The 19,532-nt window shown below is 38.8% G+C and overlaps 1 protein-coding gene across 7 annotated transcripts in view; it reads left to right on the plus strand.

The window, feature by feature from the left end:
* NCOA2 (nuclear receptor coactivator 2) overlaps nucleotides 1-18,861 on the plus strand; it is a 168,691-nt gene extending 149,830 nt beyond the window's left edge. For 3 of the 7 annotated variants that reach the window (XM_044423974.1, XM_044423975.1, XM_044423976.1), the window contains exons 13-23: nucleotides 241-447; nucleotides 1,017-1,232; nucleotides 1,676-1,805; nucleotides 4,070-4,235; nucleotides 4,365-4,646; nucleotides 7,760-7,849; nucleotides 9,532-9,757; nucleotides 12,355-12,529; nucleotides 13,755-13,953; nucleotides 14,944-15,033; nucleotides 15,304-18,861. In XM_044423974.1, coding sequence (XP_044279909.1) covers nucleotides 241-447; nucleotides 1,017-1,232; nucleotides 1,676-1,805; nucleotides 4,070-4,235; nucleotides 4,365-4,646; nucleotides 7,760-7,849; nucleotides 9,532-9,757; nucleotides 12,355-12,529; nucleotides 13,755-13,953; nucleotides 14,944-15,033; nucleotides 15,304-15,315 — 1,793 coding nt within the window. In that variant the 3' untranslated portion in view covers nucleotides 15,316-18,861. The remainder of the gene's footprint in view (nucleotides 1-240; nucleotides 448-1,016; nucleotides 1,233-1,675; nucleotides 1,806-4,069; nucleotides 4,236-4,364; nucleotides 4,647-7,759; nucleotides 7,850-9,531; nucleotides 9,758-12,354; nucleotides 12,530-13,754; nucleotides 13,954-14,943; nucleotides 15,034-15,303) is intronic. The other 4 variants (XM_044423977.1, XM_044423980.1, XM_044423979.1 and 1 more) reach the window with 4 other exon arrangements.
* The last annotated feature ends 671 nt before the right edge of the window (nucleotides 18,862-19,532 follow it).

The raw sequence follows: 19,532 nt of genomic DNA on the forward strand, positions 1-19,532 counted from the left end.
AATGATCAAGAATACTGGGAGCTGTAATCTAAAACATCTGGAGGGCACCAAGTTGGAGAAGACTATCTTAGCCATTATGCAGCACTAATGTAATTTTTTTGCAAATTCTTTTAAGTTATCAGTGATACTGCTTTCAAACATGGTCTTCATAATTTAAAAATTATTTTTAAAACCTGCAGATTATGTTTTTATTTCCAGACTCTAAACCATTCCTCTTCCATCAAACCCTATTTTGTGCAGCTTTTTCTAATACAAGGCAAGCGCAGATGGGAAGGATGTTGCCAAACCAGAATTTACAACTTGATATTGCATTGCAAAACCCATCAGGTGCTGGAACTTTTCCACCCATAAGAAACAACAGCCCTTATTCAGTGATACCTCAGCCCGGAATGATGGGCAGTCAAGGAATGATGGGAAATCAAGGAAACCTAGGGAATAATAATCCAGGTAAAAGGAACTCCAGAACTTCTCTTTTTCATGATGTTTTTCATGACTGAGATTTGATTTTAGCTTGTTAACTAGTGAATAATCTAATTTTGGGGAAGTTCAAACACTGAAAACATAAATATTTTTATGTTTTATTATTAGTTATAACACAAATTCAGTCTGATTATTTGCAGTCTCTGGAATGTGTTGCTATTTGCCATTAGTTTTATGGTTGCAGGAGTGCAGATGTGCTGGTTTATTTCTGGGAAAGCATATTTGTCAGCATGAACATTTCTATCAAGTAACACATGTTACAACAATGATTAGAGAAATTAGATAATGCTCCTATTTACCCTTACCAGGCTTAGCATGGGTGGCAAAAATGTGTCATATGTAACTCTTACAATCCAAAGAGAAGAGTGAGGATAACAGAGAAATTATCACTGAAATGCTGCCAGATATAATACACTATTAAACATATTTTTAACCAAAAAGCATACTGAAAAACATTTCCTTGATTCTTGCAACTGCTTCTTTGAAAACCCACCAAAGCTCAGTCTAGTGCTCTATTTGTTTGTCTTTGTCAATAGGGATGATTGCTGGTAATACACCTCGGCCTTCTATGCCATCAGGAGACTGGGGAGCCCAAGGTGCTGCTGTGAGGGTGACCTGTGCTGCAACAACAAGTGCCATGAACAGGCCCATTCAAGTGGGCATGATACGCAACCCTACATCCAACCTCCCGTTGAGACCTAACAGCCAGTCTGGTCCAAGGCAAATGCTTCAGTCCCAGGTCATGAACATGGGTAAGCAGGAACCGAATCATCATATGGTCTCCTTTGTTAATGGGTTTTACATGATGACAGAAAGCTAGATTTAATTGCATGCGAATACAGGTGTTCAAGATATGAGACACTGACTGTCCAAGCAGGTAAGGTTTGTGCTACACTTTTTTTTCTTTTTCTTTTCGGCTATACCTTTGTAAGCCCATGAGTACAAATCCAAAAGCCCTTTCACAGGTCTGTGATTGCATTGTTACTACAATTTAAGACTCAAATTAATCCTAATTAATCCAAATTAATGCATGTTGCCCATGTGACAAGGGTTGCTTTAAGGAAGTGTAAACTGCATTTAAGGAAATAATACTGTATGTGGCAAGCTTTTTTCAATGCCATCATCCTTGTAAGATTACTTACTGATTACTTGCTGATTCCAGTGAGATTTTCTGTTTCTGATCTTTCTCCCTCAGGGGCTTCTGAACTGGAGATGAATATGGTTGGTCCCCAGTATACCCAACAGCAGGCTCCCCCCAATCAGACAGCACCATGGCCAGACAGTATCTTGCCTATAGATCAGACATCCTTTAGTAATCAGAACCGGTGAGTCTTTTATAAGTAAAGAGTGGTATGCTAGAATAATCCATCAACTCAATGCATTGTGGAATTCTGAAACACTTCCAAATGTCTTGTAAGTTCAAAACACAAACAATATAAAATGGAACTAAATGCAGTTTATAAATATGCAATGAAAGCTAAAATTTTAGCACAACTTATTAATGCAGGGCTTTGAAATTTACCTTAAAATTAACATTTGTAAGCACTAGAATAATCTGAAATCATTGCTTAGAGTGTAAGTAGATGGAAAGATACTTTGCTTATTTGTAATAATAAGCAAATTAACTCTCATCAATATGAACAAATAAATTTCCATTTGGTAATTTGGTTTAAGGGTTATTTATAGTATTGCTATTTAGTATTTGTTCCATATTGTCTGTTTTTACCATATTTTACAATATTTCTTTAATCATAACTCAGAATACTGTTTAGCATAATGAAATAGCTGATCAAATTACAAAATAAATTAATAAATAAATATTAAATTAATAAATTAAAGTTCACTCCTAAGTCATTGAAAACTGCCTGAAGTCACTGTAATACTGTATAGTGTTTGTTTCTGTTATATTGTTGCTTATTTTCTGTTCTGGTTTTATTTTGTAACTTTGAACCAGCTTTGGCACAATAGAGGGCCCAAAAGACTAGCTAGAAAGGATTTAAAAAATAAACATACATACTAGGTGAAAGGAACTACAAACAGTTTACTGACTGCCTTTATATTAATTCTTGTTACAAAGGTATAAGGAAGACAATTTCATTGTGGCTTAATGGCCATTTTATATGACCTGCTTAAGATCAATGAGGAAGAACAAACAGCTAGCTTCCTCTACTCATTTACTTCAATAAGGTTTCAGCATTACTCCTTATCATGGCAGTTTTTATCCAGACTCAAAGAAGTAAACTGTGTCTCAGGCCAGTTCTCAGCCTTGTACAGCTTGTAAGGTTAGTTTCTGTGCCATGAACTCCTCTTACCAATCTTTGGAGGATAAAACTAGCACCTTGATTGATTCTGTATACTCCTGACAGCTGCTTAGTTTTTATCACAGTAGCCATCAGGCAGTATTTCAGTATGGTTTGCATGGTATGACCACGCAAAGGAAGTTGCTGTAGGTTGCCTGAGATCACTCGGCTGTGATAATATGATATTCAACTTCAGCCAGGTTCCATTCTGAAATTAGCACTGCAGCAGGATCACCTTCACCATTAATTGTGCCTCAGACAGCGTAAGAGAAATGAATACATTTAAATGGAATCAATTTAATTTTATTGAAGTTAGAATGCTGCACTTTATAGCTAGTTCTTACTTAAAAGCAAAATTGTTTTAACAGATCAATCCTGGAAACAATCTTATTAAATTAATTGATTTTACCACCACCACCACCACCATCGTGCAAAATTGTTCAAGGCAGTATACAAGCCCATCAGAAAACTTAGAAACCAAAACAATATCAGTAAACTAAACCATATACATGTCAATAAATGAATTTTCTTGTTAAGATTTAGCTGCTTGGAAGGAATCACAATTTCATGAGGAGGTTCCTGTGCACACTTGGTAAAACCACCTGTATGTATGGTCTGTATGTACATGGATTCAACAAACCCAGTATAAAAGTCTTATCACATCAGAACAGTATAAGCTAAGCTGTGATGAGCTTTCATTCTCAACCTCTTTTCCTGAAGGCCAAGAAAGTTATCTAACCTATTGATGATGGGATAAGGAAGCTTGTCAATGAGGAAATTATCAGCAGAGTCAGGGTTGTTGAAGGATGCTCACCTCACATTTGTCAAGTGCCATGGGGTGCAATGAAGCCAGTGGACTACTGTTGCTATTTGGTCTTCATTGCAGCCCATCTGCCTGTGCTAACTGGCTCTCAGCTCTTGGAACCTGAACTGTCCTAGCAGAAGGCACTTGCTTAGCTTAAGTGACAAGGACTGGATCTCGAGAACACATTATGCCAGACCTCTTGGGGCTGTCTGTTGTAGTCCAGCAAAATTCAAAGTGCTATTGTTAACATACAAAGCCCTAAATGGCTTGGGGCCAGGCTATCTGAAGAAATGCCTGTCCCTACCTGGTCATTAGGATCGTCATGCACGTAACGCTGGAAAATGGAAACAGCTTAATGAATATGTAACATTATACTGGTGTTTGTGACTATCCTGTGAGTCTCTAGGATCCTTCTGGTGAGTAAGGAAGTGTTGTTCCTATATCTTCTTACTTCAGTAGTTGCTTACCACATGCTTTTTTACAGACAACCATTTGGAAGCCCTCCAGATGACCTGTTGTGTCAGCATCCTGCCTCAGAGTCTCCAAGTGATGAGGGAACCCTCCTTGATCAGCTGTATTTGGCACTAAGAAATTTTGATGGTCTAGAAGAAATTGACAGAGCTCTTGGGATACCAGAACTAGTCAGTCAGGTATTTACATGACCTGTGCATCTGAACCACACCTATATATATCAAACCTTTTTATGGTCCCTAAGCCAATATATGTATTGGTTCACATGTTTAACATTCTGTGCTCAGGTACATGTCTGTGTTTTTTAGCAGAGCCAAGCTGTAGATCCAGAGCCATTCTCAAGTCAGGAATCAAGCATCATCCTAGAACAAAAGACACCTGTTTTCACACAGCAGTATGCATCTCAGGCTCAAATGGCCCAAGGCAACTATACACCAATGCAGGACCCAAACTTTCACCCAATGGCGCAACGACCAGGTTATACAGCACTGCGGATGCAGCCTAGGCCTGGTCTGAGGCCTGCTGGCATAGTGCAGAACCCACCGAATCAGCTGAGGCTACAGCTGCAACACAGACTTCAAGCACAGCAGGTATCTCATGTTTGTATATGCTCTACTGCTATTTTTATAGGCAGATAGTCTTAAAGAAGTACAGTAAGATAGTTTTGGTTGCTTTCATTTCTCATAGGAAATAAATGCTACATTGACTTAGTTTTCCTGATAATGTGTATTTATTGGGAATATTCAGGTCTGTCATGCTTGCTCAAAGCTCTCATTCTGCCTTCTGATCCATTTTTGTTATCTAGGCTGTAATGTAGGTCATGATGTAGGGGCTTAATTTTTTCCAGATATCCTGCAGTATTATTTAGCTGCTGGCCAAATGTGAAGCTAAAACAAATGTGTGCCTCCAAAAACCATGGTGAATAAAATCTTCCTTTACAATGGCAAAATCTATTTGTAGTTGACCCTTTACCTTTTCTTAGGGTATTCTCCAGATTTACCATTGTGAGCTATTGTTGAAGTATGGGAGAGTTGCCTGATGCTTTCTCATTCTTTAATAGGCACCCAAAGCTCATTTGTACTTCATCCATGTTTTAAAAATGCATGCAGTTCATTTATGCAAGGAACAATCAAGGCAGACTGTCTTAAAACTGTATGTTGCATGCTAGTATAGCTACAGTATATCACAGAAGTGAGTACACCCCTCACATTCTGTAAATATTTTACTATATGTTTTCATGTGACAACCCTGAAGAAATGACACTTTGCTACAATGTAAAGTAGTGAGTATACAGCTTGTATAACAGTGTAAATTTGCTGTCCCCTCAAAATAACTCAACACACAGCCATTAATGTCTAAACTGCTGGCAACAAAAGTGAATACACCCCTAAGTGAAACTGTGAATTGGGCATTATTAGCCATTTTCCCTCCCTGGTGTCATGTGACTCGTTAGTGTTACAAGGTCTCAGGTGTGAATGGAGAGCAGGTGTGTTAAATTTGGTGTTATTGCTCTCCCTCTCTCATACTGGAAGTCACTGGAAGTTCAACATGGCACCTCATGGCAAAGAACTCTCTGAGGATCTGAAAAAAAGAATTGTTGCTCTACATAAAGATGGCCTAGGCTATAAGAAGATTGCCAAGACCCTGAAACTGAGCTGCAGCACAGCGGCCAAGACCATACAGCAGTTTAACAGGGCAGGTTCCACTCAGAACAGGCCTCGCCATGGTCGACCAAAGAAGTTGAGTGCACATGCTCAACGTCATAACCAGAGGTTGGCTTTGGGAAATAGATGTATGAGTGCTGCCAGCATTGCTGCAGAGGTTGAAGAGGTGGTGGGTCAGCCTGTCAGTGCTTAGACCATACGCAGCACAGTGCATCAAATTGGCCTGCAGGGCTGTCGTCTCAGAAGGAAGCCTCTTCTAAAGATGATGCACAAGAAAGCCCGCAAACAGTTTGCTGAAGACAAGCAGACAAGGACATGGATTAGTGGAACCATGTCCTGTGGTCTGATGAGACCAAGATAAACTTATTTGGTTCAGATGGTGTCAAGCATGTGTGGCAACAACCAGGTGAGGAGTACAAAGACAAGTGTGTCTTGCCTATAGTCAAGCATGGCGATGGGAGTGTCATGGTCTGGGGCTGCATGAGTGCTACCGGCACTGGGGAGCTACAGTTCATTGAGGGAACCATGAATGCCAACATGTACTGTGGCATAAGAAGCAGAGCATGCTCCCCTCCCTTCGGAGACTGGGCCGCAGGGCAGTATTCCAGCATGATAACAACCCCAAACACACCTCCAGGATGAACACTGTCTTGCTAAAGAAGCTCAGGGTAAAGGTGATGGACAGACCAAGCATGTCTCTAGACCTAAACCCTATCGAGCATCTGTGGGGCATCCTGAAACGGAAGGTGGATGAGTGCAAGGTCTCTAACATCCACCAGCTCTGTGATGTCGTCATGGAGAACTGGAAGAGGATTCCAGGGCAACCTGTGAAGCTCTGGTGAACTCCATGCCTAAGAGGGTTAAGGCAGTGCTGGAAAATAATGGTGGCCACACAAAATATTGACACTTTGGGCCCAATTTGGACAGTTTCACTTAGGGGTGTACTCACTTTTGTTGCCAGCAGTTTAGACATTAATGGCTGTGTGTTGAGTTATTTTGAGGGGACAGCAAATTTACACTGTTATACAAGCTGTATACTCACTACTTTACATTGTAGCAAAGTGTCATTTCTTCAGGGTTGTCACATGAAAAGATATAATAAAATATTTACAAAATGTGAGGGTGTACTCACTTCTGTGATATACTGTATATGTAGCCATATGTATAGAAGTGACATTTCTATGTAGTTTATGTCTCATGGCAAGAGAAAAAGCAGTGAGGAACATGATAAAGAGAAGCAGACACAACAGATTGAAAGTGTATGTATGGAAGCACAACTTGTTGAGTAACTTTTCCTGGTGCTCATCTTTAGCTGACTTTATACTAGTGTAACTTTCTTACCATTGTGATTATTTGAGGTTTTATGACAGATTTGCTAACCAATATGACATAGATGCCCTGTACACAGCAATACATGATACAACTCTATGTGCACAGAAAGGGGTGCAAAGAAGGTGGTATCAGTAGTAAAGAATTTCTGTGAATGGGACAGCTCACACAGGAGGTAAAAGGAAGGAAGCAAGTGACAGATAGAATTGTTCCCCATGGTTCTTACTGTAGGACCAAACCATTATTGCTCTTTATGTTTGAATGTGAATTCTTCATCAAATTGAATATTGCAAAGTACAAATGCCTAAAGGAAGTGGAATTGATCCAAACTTAGTCATACTTAGAGGAGAGCCACCAAAATAATTGGGATTTAAATTGGTGTGCTCCAAGTATGACTAAGTCAATCTAGATCCAATCCATGGGCTACAGTAAAGATTTGCAGTTGGTACATGTATGATATACTGACTTGATTCAGACTTAACACCAGCTCATGACATCACATTAACAAGTTAAGCCTTTGTTGCTCCATCTTCAGTATTTACATTCAGATTTCATTCCATGGTTTGGCCTTTATCTCATCTAATTGCTTTAATAGTGTGTACTTGTATGACCAACATATAATCAGTGTTTGTGAGTGAAGAATTCTTTCTTATGATTCTTTTATGATTAATTCCTTTTGGGTTTCTTTACATAATTTTTTTTTGTCCTAGAATCGCCAGCCACTGATAAATCAGATTAGCAGTGTTTCTAATATGAATTTGTCTCTGAGACCTGGAGTACCTACACAGGTGAGGGAACAGGTACTGAATATTTTTCTATTCTGTAGACATATCTGTGGCCTAAGATATGATGCTAACATTAGGCGTAATTGCCTCTGCTGCTGCAGTGTTCTAGTTTTAAGTGCAGTTAGTAACACCACTTGGTTCTTCACAGTTCCCTTTGAGAATGTTCTGGCTATCTGTGAAGTGAGACATTAGGCTTCTCCATGCCTCACCAGAGGAGTGGCTTGCTGTAAAGGGCCGGTTCTTACCTGTAGCTTTTGAGAAAGGGAGAGAAAGTGTTCTTTCTTTCCCAAAGTCCCCCTTGAGAATATGCACCAAAGATCATTGTTCTAGTGTCTTTAATGAATCAGCAGGACTCTTGCATCAGTTGCAAGGGATCTTGCTGATATTTCAGTGGATTGGCAGTCTGTGGCAGTAGGAGAGATCAGCACAGCAGCTGGAGACACTCAAATAAACTGATCTCTGAATTTTTAATTAATCTGTTTCTGAGTCTGTCAGATGCAAGTTATTCTTGTTTATTGTTTCAGTGCTTCTGTGAGCAATGTATGCTTTTCTCTGAAATGTTATTTGAGGGAGAAAAATGTGAAACCTATTTTTAATGTGAATGTTACTTGAATCAGTCTAGGTTCTTTTGTTTAGCTTTCAGAAGTGCGAAATCTAATTGATGATTCACTGGGAGAAATTGCCTTATTTTATTTTCCTGGGGTCCAAGATCACTGCAGACGGGGACTGCGGCCAAGAAATTAAAAGATGCTTACTCCTGGGGAGGAAAGCTATGGCAAATCTAGACAGCATACTAAAAAGCAGAGACATCACCCTGCCAACAAAAATGCATATAGTCAAGGCTATGGTTTTCCCAGTTGCAATGTATGGCTGTGAAAGCTGGACCATAAGAAAGGCTGAGCGCAAAAGGATTGAGGCCTTTGAATTGTGGTGCTGGAGGAGACTCCTGCGAGTCCCTTGGACCACAAGGCGATCAAACCTGTCAGTCCTAGAGGAGATCAACACTGACTGCTCTTTAGAAGGCCGGATCCTGAAGATGAAACTCAAATACTTTGGCCACCTAATGAGAAGGAAGGACTCCCTGGAGAAGAGCCTAATGCTGGGAACAATAGATGGCAAAAGAAGAAGGGGACGGCAGAGAATGAGGTGGCTAGATGGAGGCACTGAGGCAGTTGGTGTGAGCTTAGGTGGACTCCGGGAGATGGTGGAGAACAGGAAGGCCTGGAGGAGTGTTGTCCATGGAGTTGCGATGGGTCGGACACGACTTCGCAACTAACAACAACAACAAGCCATTTATATCAGTTAACTATGATGATGTGACCTTTTCTGAAATGTCTCACTCTAAAATAAGAGGCCATAGTTAAGGGACAGGCCACATACCTTTCATGCTGAAGATCCCAGTTCAGTCCTTGACTTTTCTAGGATTTTTTAAAAAAGAGGATTGGGAAATACCTTTTGGGTGTTGGGTTGGGAAATACCTTTTGAAGCCCTAGAGTGCTTCCACCTGTCAGAGAGACAATTGTGGACTCTTGGGATAAGTAACCTGACCTTATATAAAGCAGCTTCCTATATTCAGTGCCAGAAACAAAGCTCTCCCACTGATTGCCAAGTTACAGTAGCTTCTTGTTTATAAAGCCAAGTTCCTGAAAATATATTGCTAGCTGTTTGTCTTGATACAATTTTTTTCTCTCCTTTAGGGACCTATCAATTCACAGATGGTGGCACAGAGGCAAAGGGAATTATTGAGCCAGCACTTGAGGCATAGACAGATGCAGCAAGTGCAACAGCGAACTCTGATGATGCGAGGACAGAGTATGAATATGACACCAAGTATGGTGGCCTCTGGTGGGATACCAGCAACCATGACCAACCCACGGATTCCCCAGGCAAACCCTCAACAGTTTCCATTTCCTCCAAACTATGGTATTGGCCTTATATCAACACTTTTAAGTGCTCCTTGCTATCTAACATCCACTTCTGGAGTATATCTTCACTCACAACTCCTTGCATGGCTCCTAGATAAATTTAGCTAACTGGGAATAGTGGAAATTCAGCAGAGATACTATTGTTGTTGAAAATCCTTTTTGGAATGATTACAACATACAGTCTGAATTCAAATGGCACAATAACTAGCTTGGGGGAAGGGATTGTGGCCAAATCTGGATGACTTCCTACAGAGTGGCTTATTTGTGGCAACAAGCCACCATTGCAAATCATGGTTTAGTCTAGGGGATGGGTTGTTGTGTCATCTGAACCCAGAAACAGATCCTATTATGTGTTGCTGGAAATGGTAAGTGAGCCATTTGGCAGTTATCCTTTCCATTTACTTTCCAGTCATGCAATCTGACTGACAAAGAAATGCACAAACATTCCAAAATACCTTTAAAAAAGTAGAGCTTGCAGAATGATGGAGAGTGAATGCAGCTTCCCATGTGGCCTCAATCATTCTATCACATCCAGCTTTCTTGTCCGAGCATTTTCATAAGCTACCCAAAGAATCACAGCAAGTTTCCTGAAAGGAGACATGAAAACTGGGTGGCCTCAAGGTATTAGCTTTCCGGACTAGTTGGAGACTGAGGAAGTGTCCCAAAGGTGTAGGATGGTAAGAAGTGTCAGTTTGACATTGGCTTATTCTGTTGCCATTGACAGCTGTAATTGACAGGATAGAAAGGCAAAGGGGGTGCACTTTTACAACTCCAAAAGACCATCTTCAACAAAGAAAATTAAAACATTTGTGCTCATTTCAGTGGCTGGAAAAAATAACATCAGTTGGACTGTTTGAAATCTCCAGAGGGCAGGAAGAATGGCAAAGAATGAAAAGGGGTTGCTATTAGAACAACAGTAGAAGAAAAGAGGTTGTAGAGAGGTGATGAGTGGGACAAGTCAGCTTGTGGACACTGGAATATCAGCTGGAGGACCAAGGGAAAAGTGTGAGAAGAGCAACCCACAATGAGCCTGATCATCTGTTGGATACAGCATGGTTATTCCATGAAAAATCCCCATTGTGTAGCTTATTTGCTTGTGGGTTGTCTTGCCATGGAGATTTGATCATAGTTTCATTAAGAGCTCCTAAGTGAAGATCTAAATTAAAGAAGAGAGTGAACTTGGTTCCCTTTCTTCAGTAATCTCATAGAAGAATATGAGACTGAGGGCATTTTCATTTTTTTCCCAGTGTATTTAATTAAGTTTCTGGCCTATAAATGTATTTCAGTTCGCTGTCTGCCTTGCAAATAAAATATACATAAGTTCCTCTGTTATCAAACATGCTTATTTTTGTAAGCCTGGTGTCAGTCTGCTTTGGTTTTGTTTTTCATATTGTTTATCAAGGTAGTAATTCCTCAGTATGCAACCTTTTATTATTTGATACCATAATTTTCACAGCTTTAAATGATGGGGCTGTTGATCAGTGGTTTTAGCTATACCTATACCCCTAACGAAAAGTGGAGGTTATTTTTCCATAGTGTCCCTAGATGCAGTGTTCTAAGTGTAACATTAATGTTGTGTTTATGTGCAAAGTGAGAGAGAATGGGAACAGTGACATGCCTTGCACTATCTATGAAAGGAAAGCAGCTGTGGTGGCAAAATTGAATTTTTGCTTTGTTCTGTCCTTGCGCAAAGTATCTTCAAATAGATTCTAGTGCTACAGGCTTCCCATAACCTGATACACTGCAAATGCTTTCCATTTCAACACCCATCAGCTCCAGTCAACATGGGCAATGGTCAGGAATGCTTAGATGTAGTCCAAAACATCTGGACGATACCAGAATTTATTTATTTAGGTTTTCATAACCTGTACATTAACAGAGAGTTCTGAAAACCATTATACAATAAAATGCTAACAAAACGGTATATAATAGCCACAATCAGTTTAAAACAGCAATATCAGCAATTATTTAAAAACAAGTGCACCAATCATAAAAGATCTATGTGACCAATAAAATTCAACATAAACAATGACAATAGAACCAAAGCAATAAATGACAATAATCACAACAATCCACATGTGCCAGTAACAGTCTTAAAAGCCAATATGAAACCCAATAATCAACCATTAAAATGGTAAGAGAATAAAAAGGTTTTAACCTGGCACTGATACATATAGAGTCAGCACCAGTCATATATCCCTGGGGAGCTGATTCCGTAATTGAGGTGCCACAGCGAAGAATGCCCTTCCCCAGTGACTCCCAGAGAAGGAGCTCCATAGTTGACCTTAGGATCCGGTTGGCATATTTGGGAGGAGCTGTTCCTTTAGATATCCAGGCCCTAAGCCGTTTGAACGTCAATTGGTAACCTGTACAGTTGATAAAGCACAGGGCTGGTACAGTTGATAAAGACAGGCTGCCCTGTTTTGTACCAGCTGAAGTTTCCAGACAGTTTTCAAGGGCAGCCCCATGTAGAGCACAAGAATGGGAAAGCTATTCTATTGTATTCTTAGCCAAGGTCATTTCAGGCCCTTTCCCTTGTGATGTCTAAATTGCCATTCGTGTGCCTCATGTCTGAAACACGTGTTCTTATTCTAGGAATAAATCAGCCAGATCCAGGCTTCACTGGAGCTACCACTCCCCAAAGCCCTCTGATGTCCCCAAGAATGGCTCATACCCAGAGTCCCATGATACAGCAGTCTCAGGCCAATCCTGCCTACCAGTCCTCCACAGAGATGAATGGATGGGCACAAGGGAACATGGGTGGAAACAAGTAAGTTCACAGAACTCAGAATGCGTCATGACTTGGCTATGATTTGAAGCATATGAGGTTTGACCAATGTCACAGAAGTCACCTGTAGACTTATTTAGCAGTCATCCTGTGACTCTTCTTTTCTGATGGCCATTAAAGAATAGACGCAGTGTTCAACCTTTGTCATATGCGTAACACAGCAACTTTGCACTGACACTGAAATTATTGTTGGAAGCACCATGGGGATGAAAACATAAGTGTAAGCTACGATTTTAACATGAGGATGCATCATATATGAATTGTATCTTCTCCTGTGAAACTTTTTTGCTGTTGCATTAGCAGTTTACTCACTTTTTAACATGGAAATATCCTTACGAGGTGAGAAATTCCTGTTACACTTCTGTGATTGTAGGGAGCCAGATACAACTACAGAAAAGACACTATTTTCAATAGAATACTACTAAAACAGTACTACAGGATTTTTAAAGCTGTTTTTGCACTGTACTCTCCTTTTTACTGTCCAGGATTATGTGTTTTGGGGTGTTTTTAAACCCTACTAAAATAAATGCTGCATGTATTTATGAGTGATATGCTAATAAAAACACTGGGTTTGAAGCCTCATGGTGCAATCCTGTGCATATTTATTCAGAAGTAAGTCCTTTATTAAGTTCAGTGAGGCTCATTCCCAGGTGAATGGATATGGGACCGTAGCCTAAATTTAGAACTAACTATGTAAATTAAAGCCTCTGATAATTGAAAGCTATTTTAGTTTAGTTTTTTAAAGATATTGTTCATTATGAAGAGATATGGATCTCAATATGGTTGTCTTTCAGAATATCTATTTGTGGACAACTATGCAAATACATGCTGCATTGTCACAGCATCTCAAATGAACATGCTAAATTGAGTACTGTGCATGGATGGACCTAAGGTCTCCTCAGAATATTGCATCCTTTTCATCCTGATAATGAAAGATAAACAGGAAAAGTAGTCTTCTTTTCCTAAGAAATTACTCCCCTGTAGTTAGGAGATTTATGTAGCAAATTGTTGGTGCAAAAATATTTGCATATCTAATTTTATTAATCCCAAAAACAGAGAAAGGCTTACTTCAGCTCCGAAAGTGATGCCTGTATGCATAGATGAATTTGTCAGTTGGTCCCCGCAAAGTGACCAGGACTATTGAGACTTGTGGCATGTGACTTGCTCCTTTTGATTCTGACATGCTGATGTGTACTTCATCCTGTAGCATATTTTCACAACAATCTCCACCACACTTTGGGCAGCAAGCAAACACCAGCATGTACAATAACAACATGAACATCAATGTATCCATGGTGACCAACACAAGTGGTATGAACAACATGAACCAGATGACAGGGCAGATCAGCATGACCTCAGCAACCTCTGTGCCTACATCAGGGTTGTCCTCTATGGGTCCTGAGCAGGTGAGAACTCTTGGCCTGAACACTTCAGAAAAGGAACTGACTTTAACATTGCTAGTGCTTTGTTAATACTATATTGATCTTATTTAGTTCTTCTGAAAAAGAAAATAAGGGCCTCCAGTTAAGGAAGCCATGACTTGTTCGCTCTGTAGATGTAGCTTACACTGTACTTACAACACTGGCTTTGCTGATCTTTCTCTGAGCAGTCACATTTACTTGGTAGCCATCTAAGTAAGATATGCAGAGAGTAAGGCACAAACTGCTGTGTGGAGCTGATTTTTCTGGCAGGAAATATGTTTATAGATTAGCTGTACTTGTACTGTACTGTTAGACTTTTTAAAACTTAGATGCAAGTTAACCCTACATAAATAAAGCATTTATAATATAAAGCATAAATAAAACAACATGAAATCTAATATGCTGTTTCCCCCTGCACACACACATTATACCCTCAAAGTCTGCACTGGAGAACTGGCAGATTCTCCAGAACAGATATTTAGGAGGTGGGGCAACTCCAAGGGCAGAGAAAAAGAGAAATTCCCATGATGAGAACAGAAGGATTCCGCCTTATCTATTGCACGCACTCACGCGCACACACACAGGTACACACAGTGAAGTGAAGGCAAATCTACCTTCGGGTTCAGATAAATAATTTCTAAAAACTATCAGGGTACAGGACACAACTCTGGGTGCATATTCTACTTGCCATATTCTACTTGTAGCTGGAGTTACCATCATTGGAATTTTCTCTGGAGAAATCCCCCTTTCAGCATAACCTTAGAATAATGCAAGCTACCAAAACATCCAGAAAGAAGTGAGCTAGAGCATGACATCTTGTATAAAATGCATCTCATTATCATTCTACTCTTATCTTTCTGCTTTTTGTATTACAAGAAAGGTGCGTGCATACATGCATATTGTGTGATATGCATGCATCTCCTATTTCCCTAATAAAGTCACACCTTCCCTGTTTTTTTTTCTCCCTTACCTTAGGTTAATGATCCTGCTATGAGAGGAGGCAATCTTTTTCCAAACCAGCTACCTGGAATGGATATGATAAAGCAGGAGGGAGATGCATCACGGGTAAGAAACCATTAAATGCCAACCTTGAATCTTTTGAAGACAGAAAATAATTCAGTTTTCTGTACAGACATGTTTATAGACAGAAGTGCATCAAAACATACATGATCTATTCACATGACCTCTATAGGATGTTTATTTTGTGCAAAATACGATTTCATTTCACCTGAAATTCTTGTTTCTATGCTACTGAGCTGAAGTTTGCAGAAGATAATGCATTACATTACTCAACTAAGGTGTACTATTAATGTCCCCCCTCTTTTTTCCCCCCAGAAATATTGCTGACCCTGAAGATTGCTTGTATCTTCAACTGACTGGGCTGCCCAGCCCAAACTACTTACCAGTTTGAAGAGCTGCATATGTTTGGTTTTGTCCCAATTGTTCTGCCAGTCAGTTCTGCTGGAAAAACTAGAGTTTAGTGCTGCAAACAGAACGACGCCACTCTGAGTGGAATCAAAACCATTGTTGGTGGAAGAGCAGCCTCTTCTTTAACAGTCTGAAGCTAGCGTACAGACAGTTGCTCAGTCTGTTCACTGCATTCACCTTAGTGCAACTTAGATCTCTCCTGCAAAGTAAATGTTGATAGCCAGTTTTCATAAACCGTGTCAGATTGAATGTATTTAAATGTATGTATTTAAGGAAAACCAACCATGCTCTCATTCTGTTCTGTTTTTAGTTTTAGATCCTGATAGCTTTCTTTTGTTATCCTTAGCTACACAGTCAAAGGTTTTTGTTCCTTCTGGAAATCAATGGTTTTATATTACCTTTACTTTGGGAGGTAGAAAGTAGGCTGGTTGACAACTCCCAGAGTGGTAGATGACAAAATGTGGAGAATAAACCTCTAACAAATTGGTTTGGGGGAAAGCGATCTACTGGCTAGGTATACTGTACTAGAAAACAAAAGCAGTCATTCTTAATAGGTTTACATTTGTAAACGGGTTAAAATATCCTGTGAGAGGGCTGTTGATAAAGTTTGTTCCTTATTTTGAAAAAAAGAATCATGAGTCAAACAACTTCTGTTTCCATTTTAATTGATTTCAACAACTTAAACGTTTACTAAATTTTGCATTCTTTTTCTTCTGCCTTCAATAGCCCTTTCTCTGTTTCTTTTCTGATAAGATAGAGAAATGAGTAACCCCAAACTAGATCCCTAGGTCTGTTACCTGAGCTCTAGGTTTTAGGTAACTACTTGCTAATGACTATAAATAAAGGTGCATCTATTGGTGATGGAAGTGGCAGGATTGAGGCATAATATCAGAGCTAAAGGCATCTGATTTAAACAATAAATTTCATTTTCCCATCTCCACAACTGGAGAAAACAATGACTTAAGCTATGGCAGATATCACTACAGAGTTAACCATCACGTGTTCTAATTATTTTGAAGCAGTGTGGACTACAAGGACATTTTGTAAGGTACATAAAAACAAGTTTCTATGTAAACAAGCAATAATTTAAGTTGAAGACTTTAGTGTTTTAATTGTATAATTTTGTGAGGTATACATGTTGTGGAGTTGATTTCCAAATGAGGTACTTCAGTATTAAATTAGATATCTTCATAGCTGTGTGTGTGTCTCCTGAGGGGGAAAAGTGTTTTGTAAAGGATCACAATGCCTTGATTAGACCTAATTTGTAGGCTTGAGACTTCATTTTCTAAACCTTGCAATTCTGCTCATAAGTCATTTATCTAACCTTATATGCAGCCACTGTAGGAGCCAATTCTTGACTTTTTTGTATGTTTATATTCTTTCTTAATAATCTTAAAGAAACTGTTGTTCAGCAGGCCACTGCTTAAGGTGGTTTTACTCTGCCTGCTGTGGTTTGAGTAATCTTTTAATATAAGCTGGCATCAGTTTCTGAGGACTTGAAATATCAGGAAACTGATTGTTTTCGACCTCCTGTTTCTCTCTTCTCCGCAGTCCACACACTTTCGTACCTGAACTCAAATTTTAGATGTTATTTAAAATGCAATGCATTTATATTATCTCAATCATCATTCATGTCTTTGGGAGTGGAAGGTTTGTTACCCTACAATCTTGTTTGTTTGTGATGAGGGTTAAAATATACAAAGAGTCTGATTTTCATAAAGCACTGAAAAAATATATTAAGGAATATAGAATGCATTTCAAATCATTTGTTTCCCGTTGAGTGGCTGTCCTATTACATGGGGAAGAACTGCAGTTCTTAGCGTTACCACTTTGTAGGTTAAACTCAAAAGTAGTATTTAAACAACTGAGCCATCTGGTGGAAATAAAAAATAGACATCAGTCTGAGTTCCATATCATTGAGAAAAAGTGTTTTCTTTTAATCAGAATTATGTGAAAATTAACCTAACTATTGAATTAAAACTCTTTGCTTTGGAAGACAAAATTAGTTTAAAATAATTGTAATTATTATTTGTCAAATCTGTTTTATTCAAATCTATGGTTTAAAAGAAGTAATTATAAATAAGACTTCAAAGTATATCTGCATTATTTGCTGATACTGTAATTAAATTTAAAACAAAGTAATTGTGTCTATCACAAATTTATTTGTTTTAATGATTGTTACTTTCATCTGACTAAATGAGATAAAGGCAGCAAGTTTAAGCATTTCTTAGTATGCTAATCAAGACAAAGTTAATGATGCCAAATCATTTTTTAAATATAATCAGTATTTTTGATTCAGTACACAACAATATTGCTAAAGACAGTAATTGAGTTTTATGTTTGAAAATAGATCAGTGTTCTCTCATATTAAATGTGAAAGAATTGGAACATAATCAGTCAGAAAAATATTCTTGTATATCTAACTCCACAGGACAAAGCTTCATTCAACAAGTTCAGGTAAGGTAATAACATAACAGATCTTTTTCAACATTTAACTAGTCACTCAGAGTTTTAAAATATTGGCCCCACCTGTCTTTCTATTGGTCTGTATTAACTGAAGACAATGTTTTTGTCATTTATACAATGCATTTTTAATCTGTGTTTAAAAAATGGAGTTCATATGGGCTTAACACGATGAAAAAGGTGGTTCAGCTCTACTTGCAAAACCCAAAGATACACAATCAGTTTTGAAATGCAACTTAAGCCATTAATTGTTGGTGTGAATTTAAAGTTTTCTAGTATTTGTATGGTAGTATTGCTGCCTAAGAGCAAAAGCATTCTCTGCACAAAAGAAAATTACTGTAGTGGCTTTGGTTTTTAATTAGAATTTTCTCCCTGGTGTTTCTTTGTAGACTAAAAAAATCTTTTCAGTTTCTTACTACAGGTAAAGCTATGTGCAAGAACCTCAAAATGCTAAAATCTAGCATAATGCCTTAGATCTGTTTTTAAGTCTTGTATATTCCTACATAGCTGTCTGATGTATTATATTTGTATAGTGAATTGTGTACAATTTTGGAATAAGTGCATCATCACTTAGCTTTCAGTCGTTGAGTAGAGATGATGGACACATTTCTTTAAACATTGACTCATTTTTTTTTTCTTTTTGTCATTTGTGGGTTTTATTTGTACAGTTCCTCATGAAGTTACATCTGAGATGTGTATGAGTGTGTGTATATGAAAAGATTATACGAGGGTAAAACTAAGCAATATGTAAACTATGGTTCTTCAGGAGAAAGCTTACAGTGTTTTCAGGTTGTGATTTATTTTCAAGACTGAGTTGACTCTGAACATCACTTTGTTCACCTGCATTGATGTTTGTATTTCTAGTGTGAGCAGTTTATGCAAAGGTAGATATATTCAGAGAAATTTTAAATACATTTATGCAAGTTAATATTGCTTTGCTGATGCTATTTGCTTATTTGATGTTAAATAATGCTATTGTAAATAAAGAATTCTGTTATTGCATCATTTAATAAATTTTAATGCCTTCGGGTTTTACATGGCTTTAGACATAGCACCATTCCTTCTGTTCAGCCTTTTGTGTCTCTTCACAGCTGGAAGGGAGAGAATAACCACAGCTTTCCTCACCGGCCCTCACTTTCACCTCACTTGTTCTACACTTGGCAAGCTTGGGTTATTTTACTCATAGAATCTGTATCTGAAGTCAGGTATGAGTAGCATAGTCCTGCACACAGACCATGTACATGCAGATGCCTTGGAAATCCATGGACCACCTCTGGCCCAAGTAAGGTAAACAGTATTGCTTGCCCACCTACATCTTCTGTGTTTCCTTCTACTGCTTCTCTAGCCAGTAACCTAATGTGAGGCAGCACAAGAAGCAGCATGACAAGGAATGCAGAATGAATCACTTCTAGACTTTTGCAAAGCAGCAGGAGCAAATGGTGCCAGACTGCCACCTGCTACATTTCTTCCTATTTCTTCAAGAAATGCTACAACAAAGATGGGAAAGAGAGAACTATACAAGCTGCAAGTGCAGTGTGGGAAAAGAGACATAAGTTGGAGGATATGCATGAATATAAGGAAAAGAGCAGTGGAAGAGTTTGGCTCATTTGTTCCAGCGTTTTTTGCCCCTACTGTTTCAGTATTGACATTTAAAGTAGGCATTGAGTTCTGCC

The sequence above is a fragment of the Varanus komodoensis genome, unplaced genomic scaffold, assembly GCF_004798865.1.
Source record: "Varanus komodoensis strain SLA01 unplaced genomic scaffold, ASM479886v1 scaffold14_1, whole genome shotgun sequence".
Lineage (NCBI taxonomy): Eukaryota > Metazoa > Chordata > Lepidosauria > Squamata > Varanidae > Varanus > Varanus komodoensis.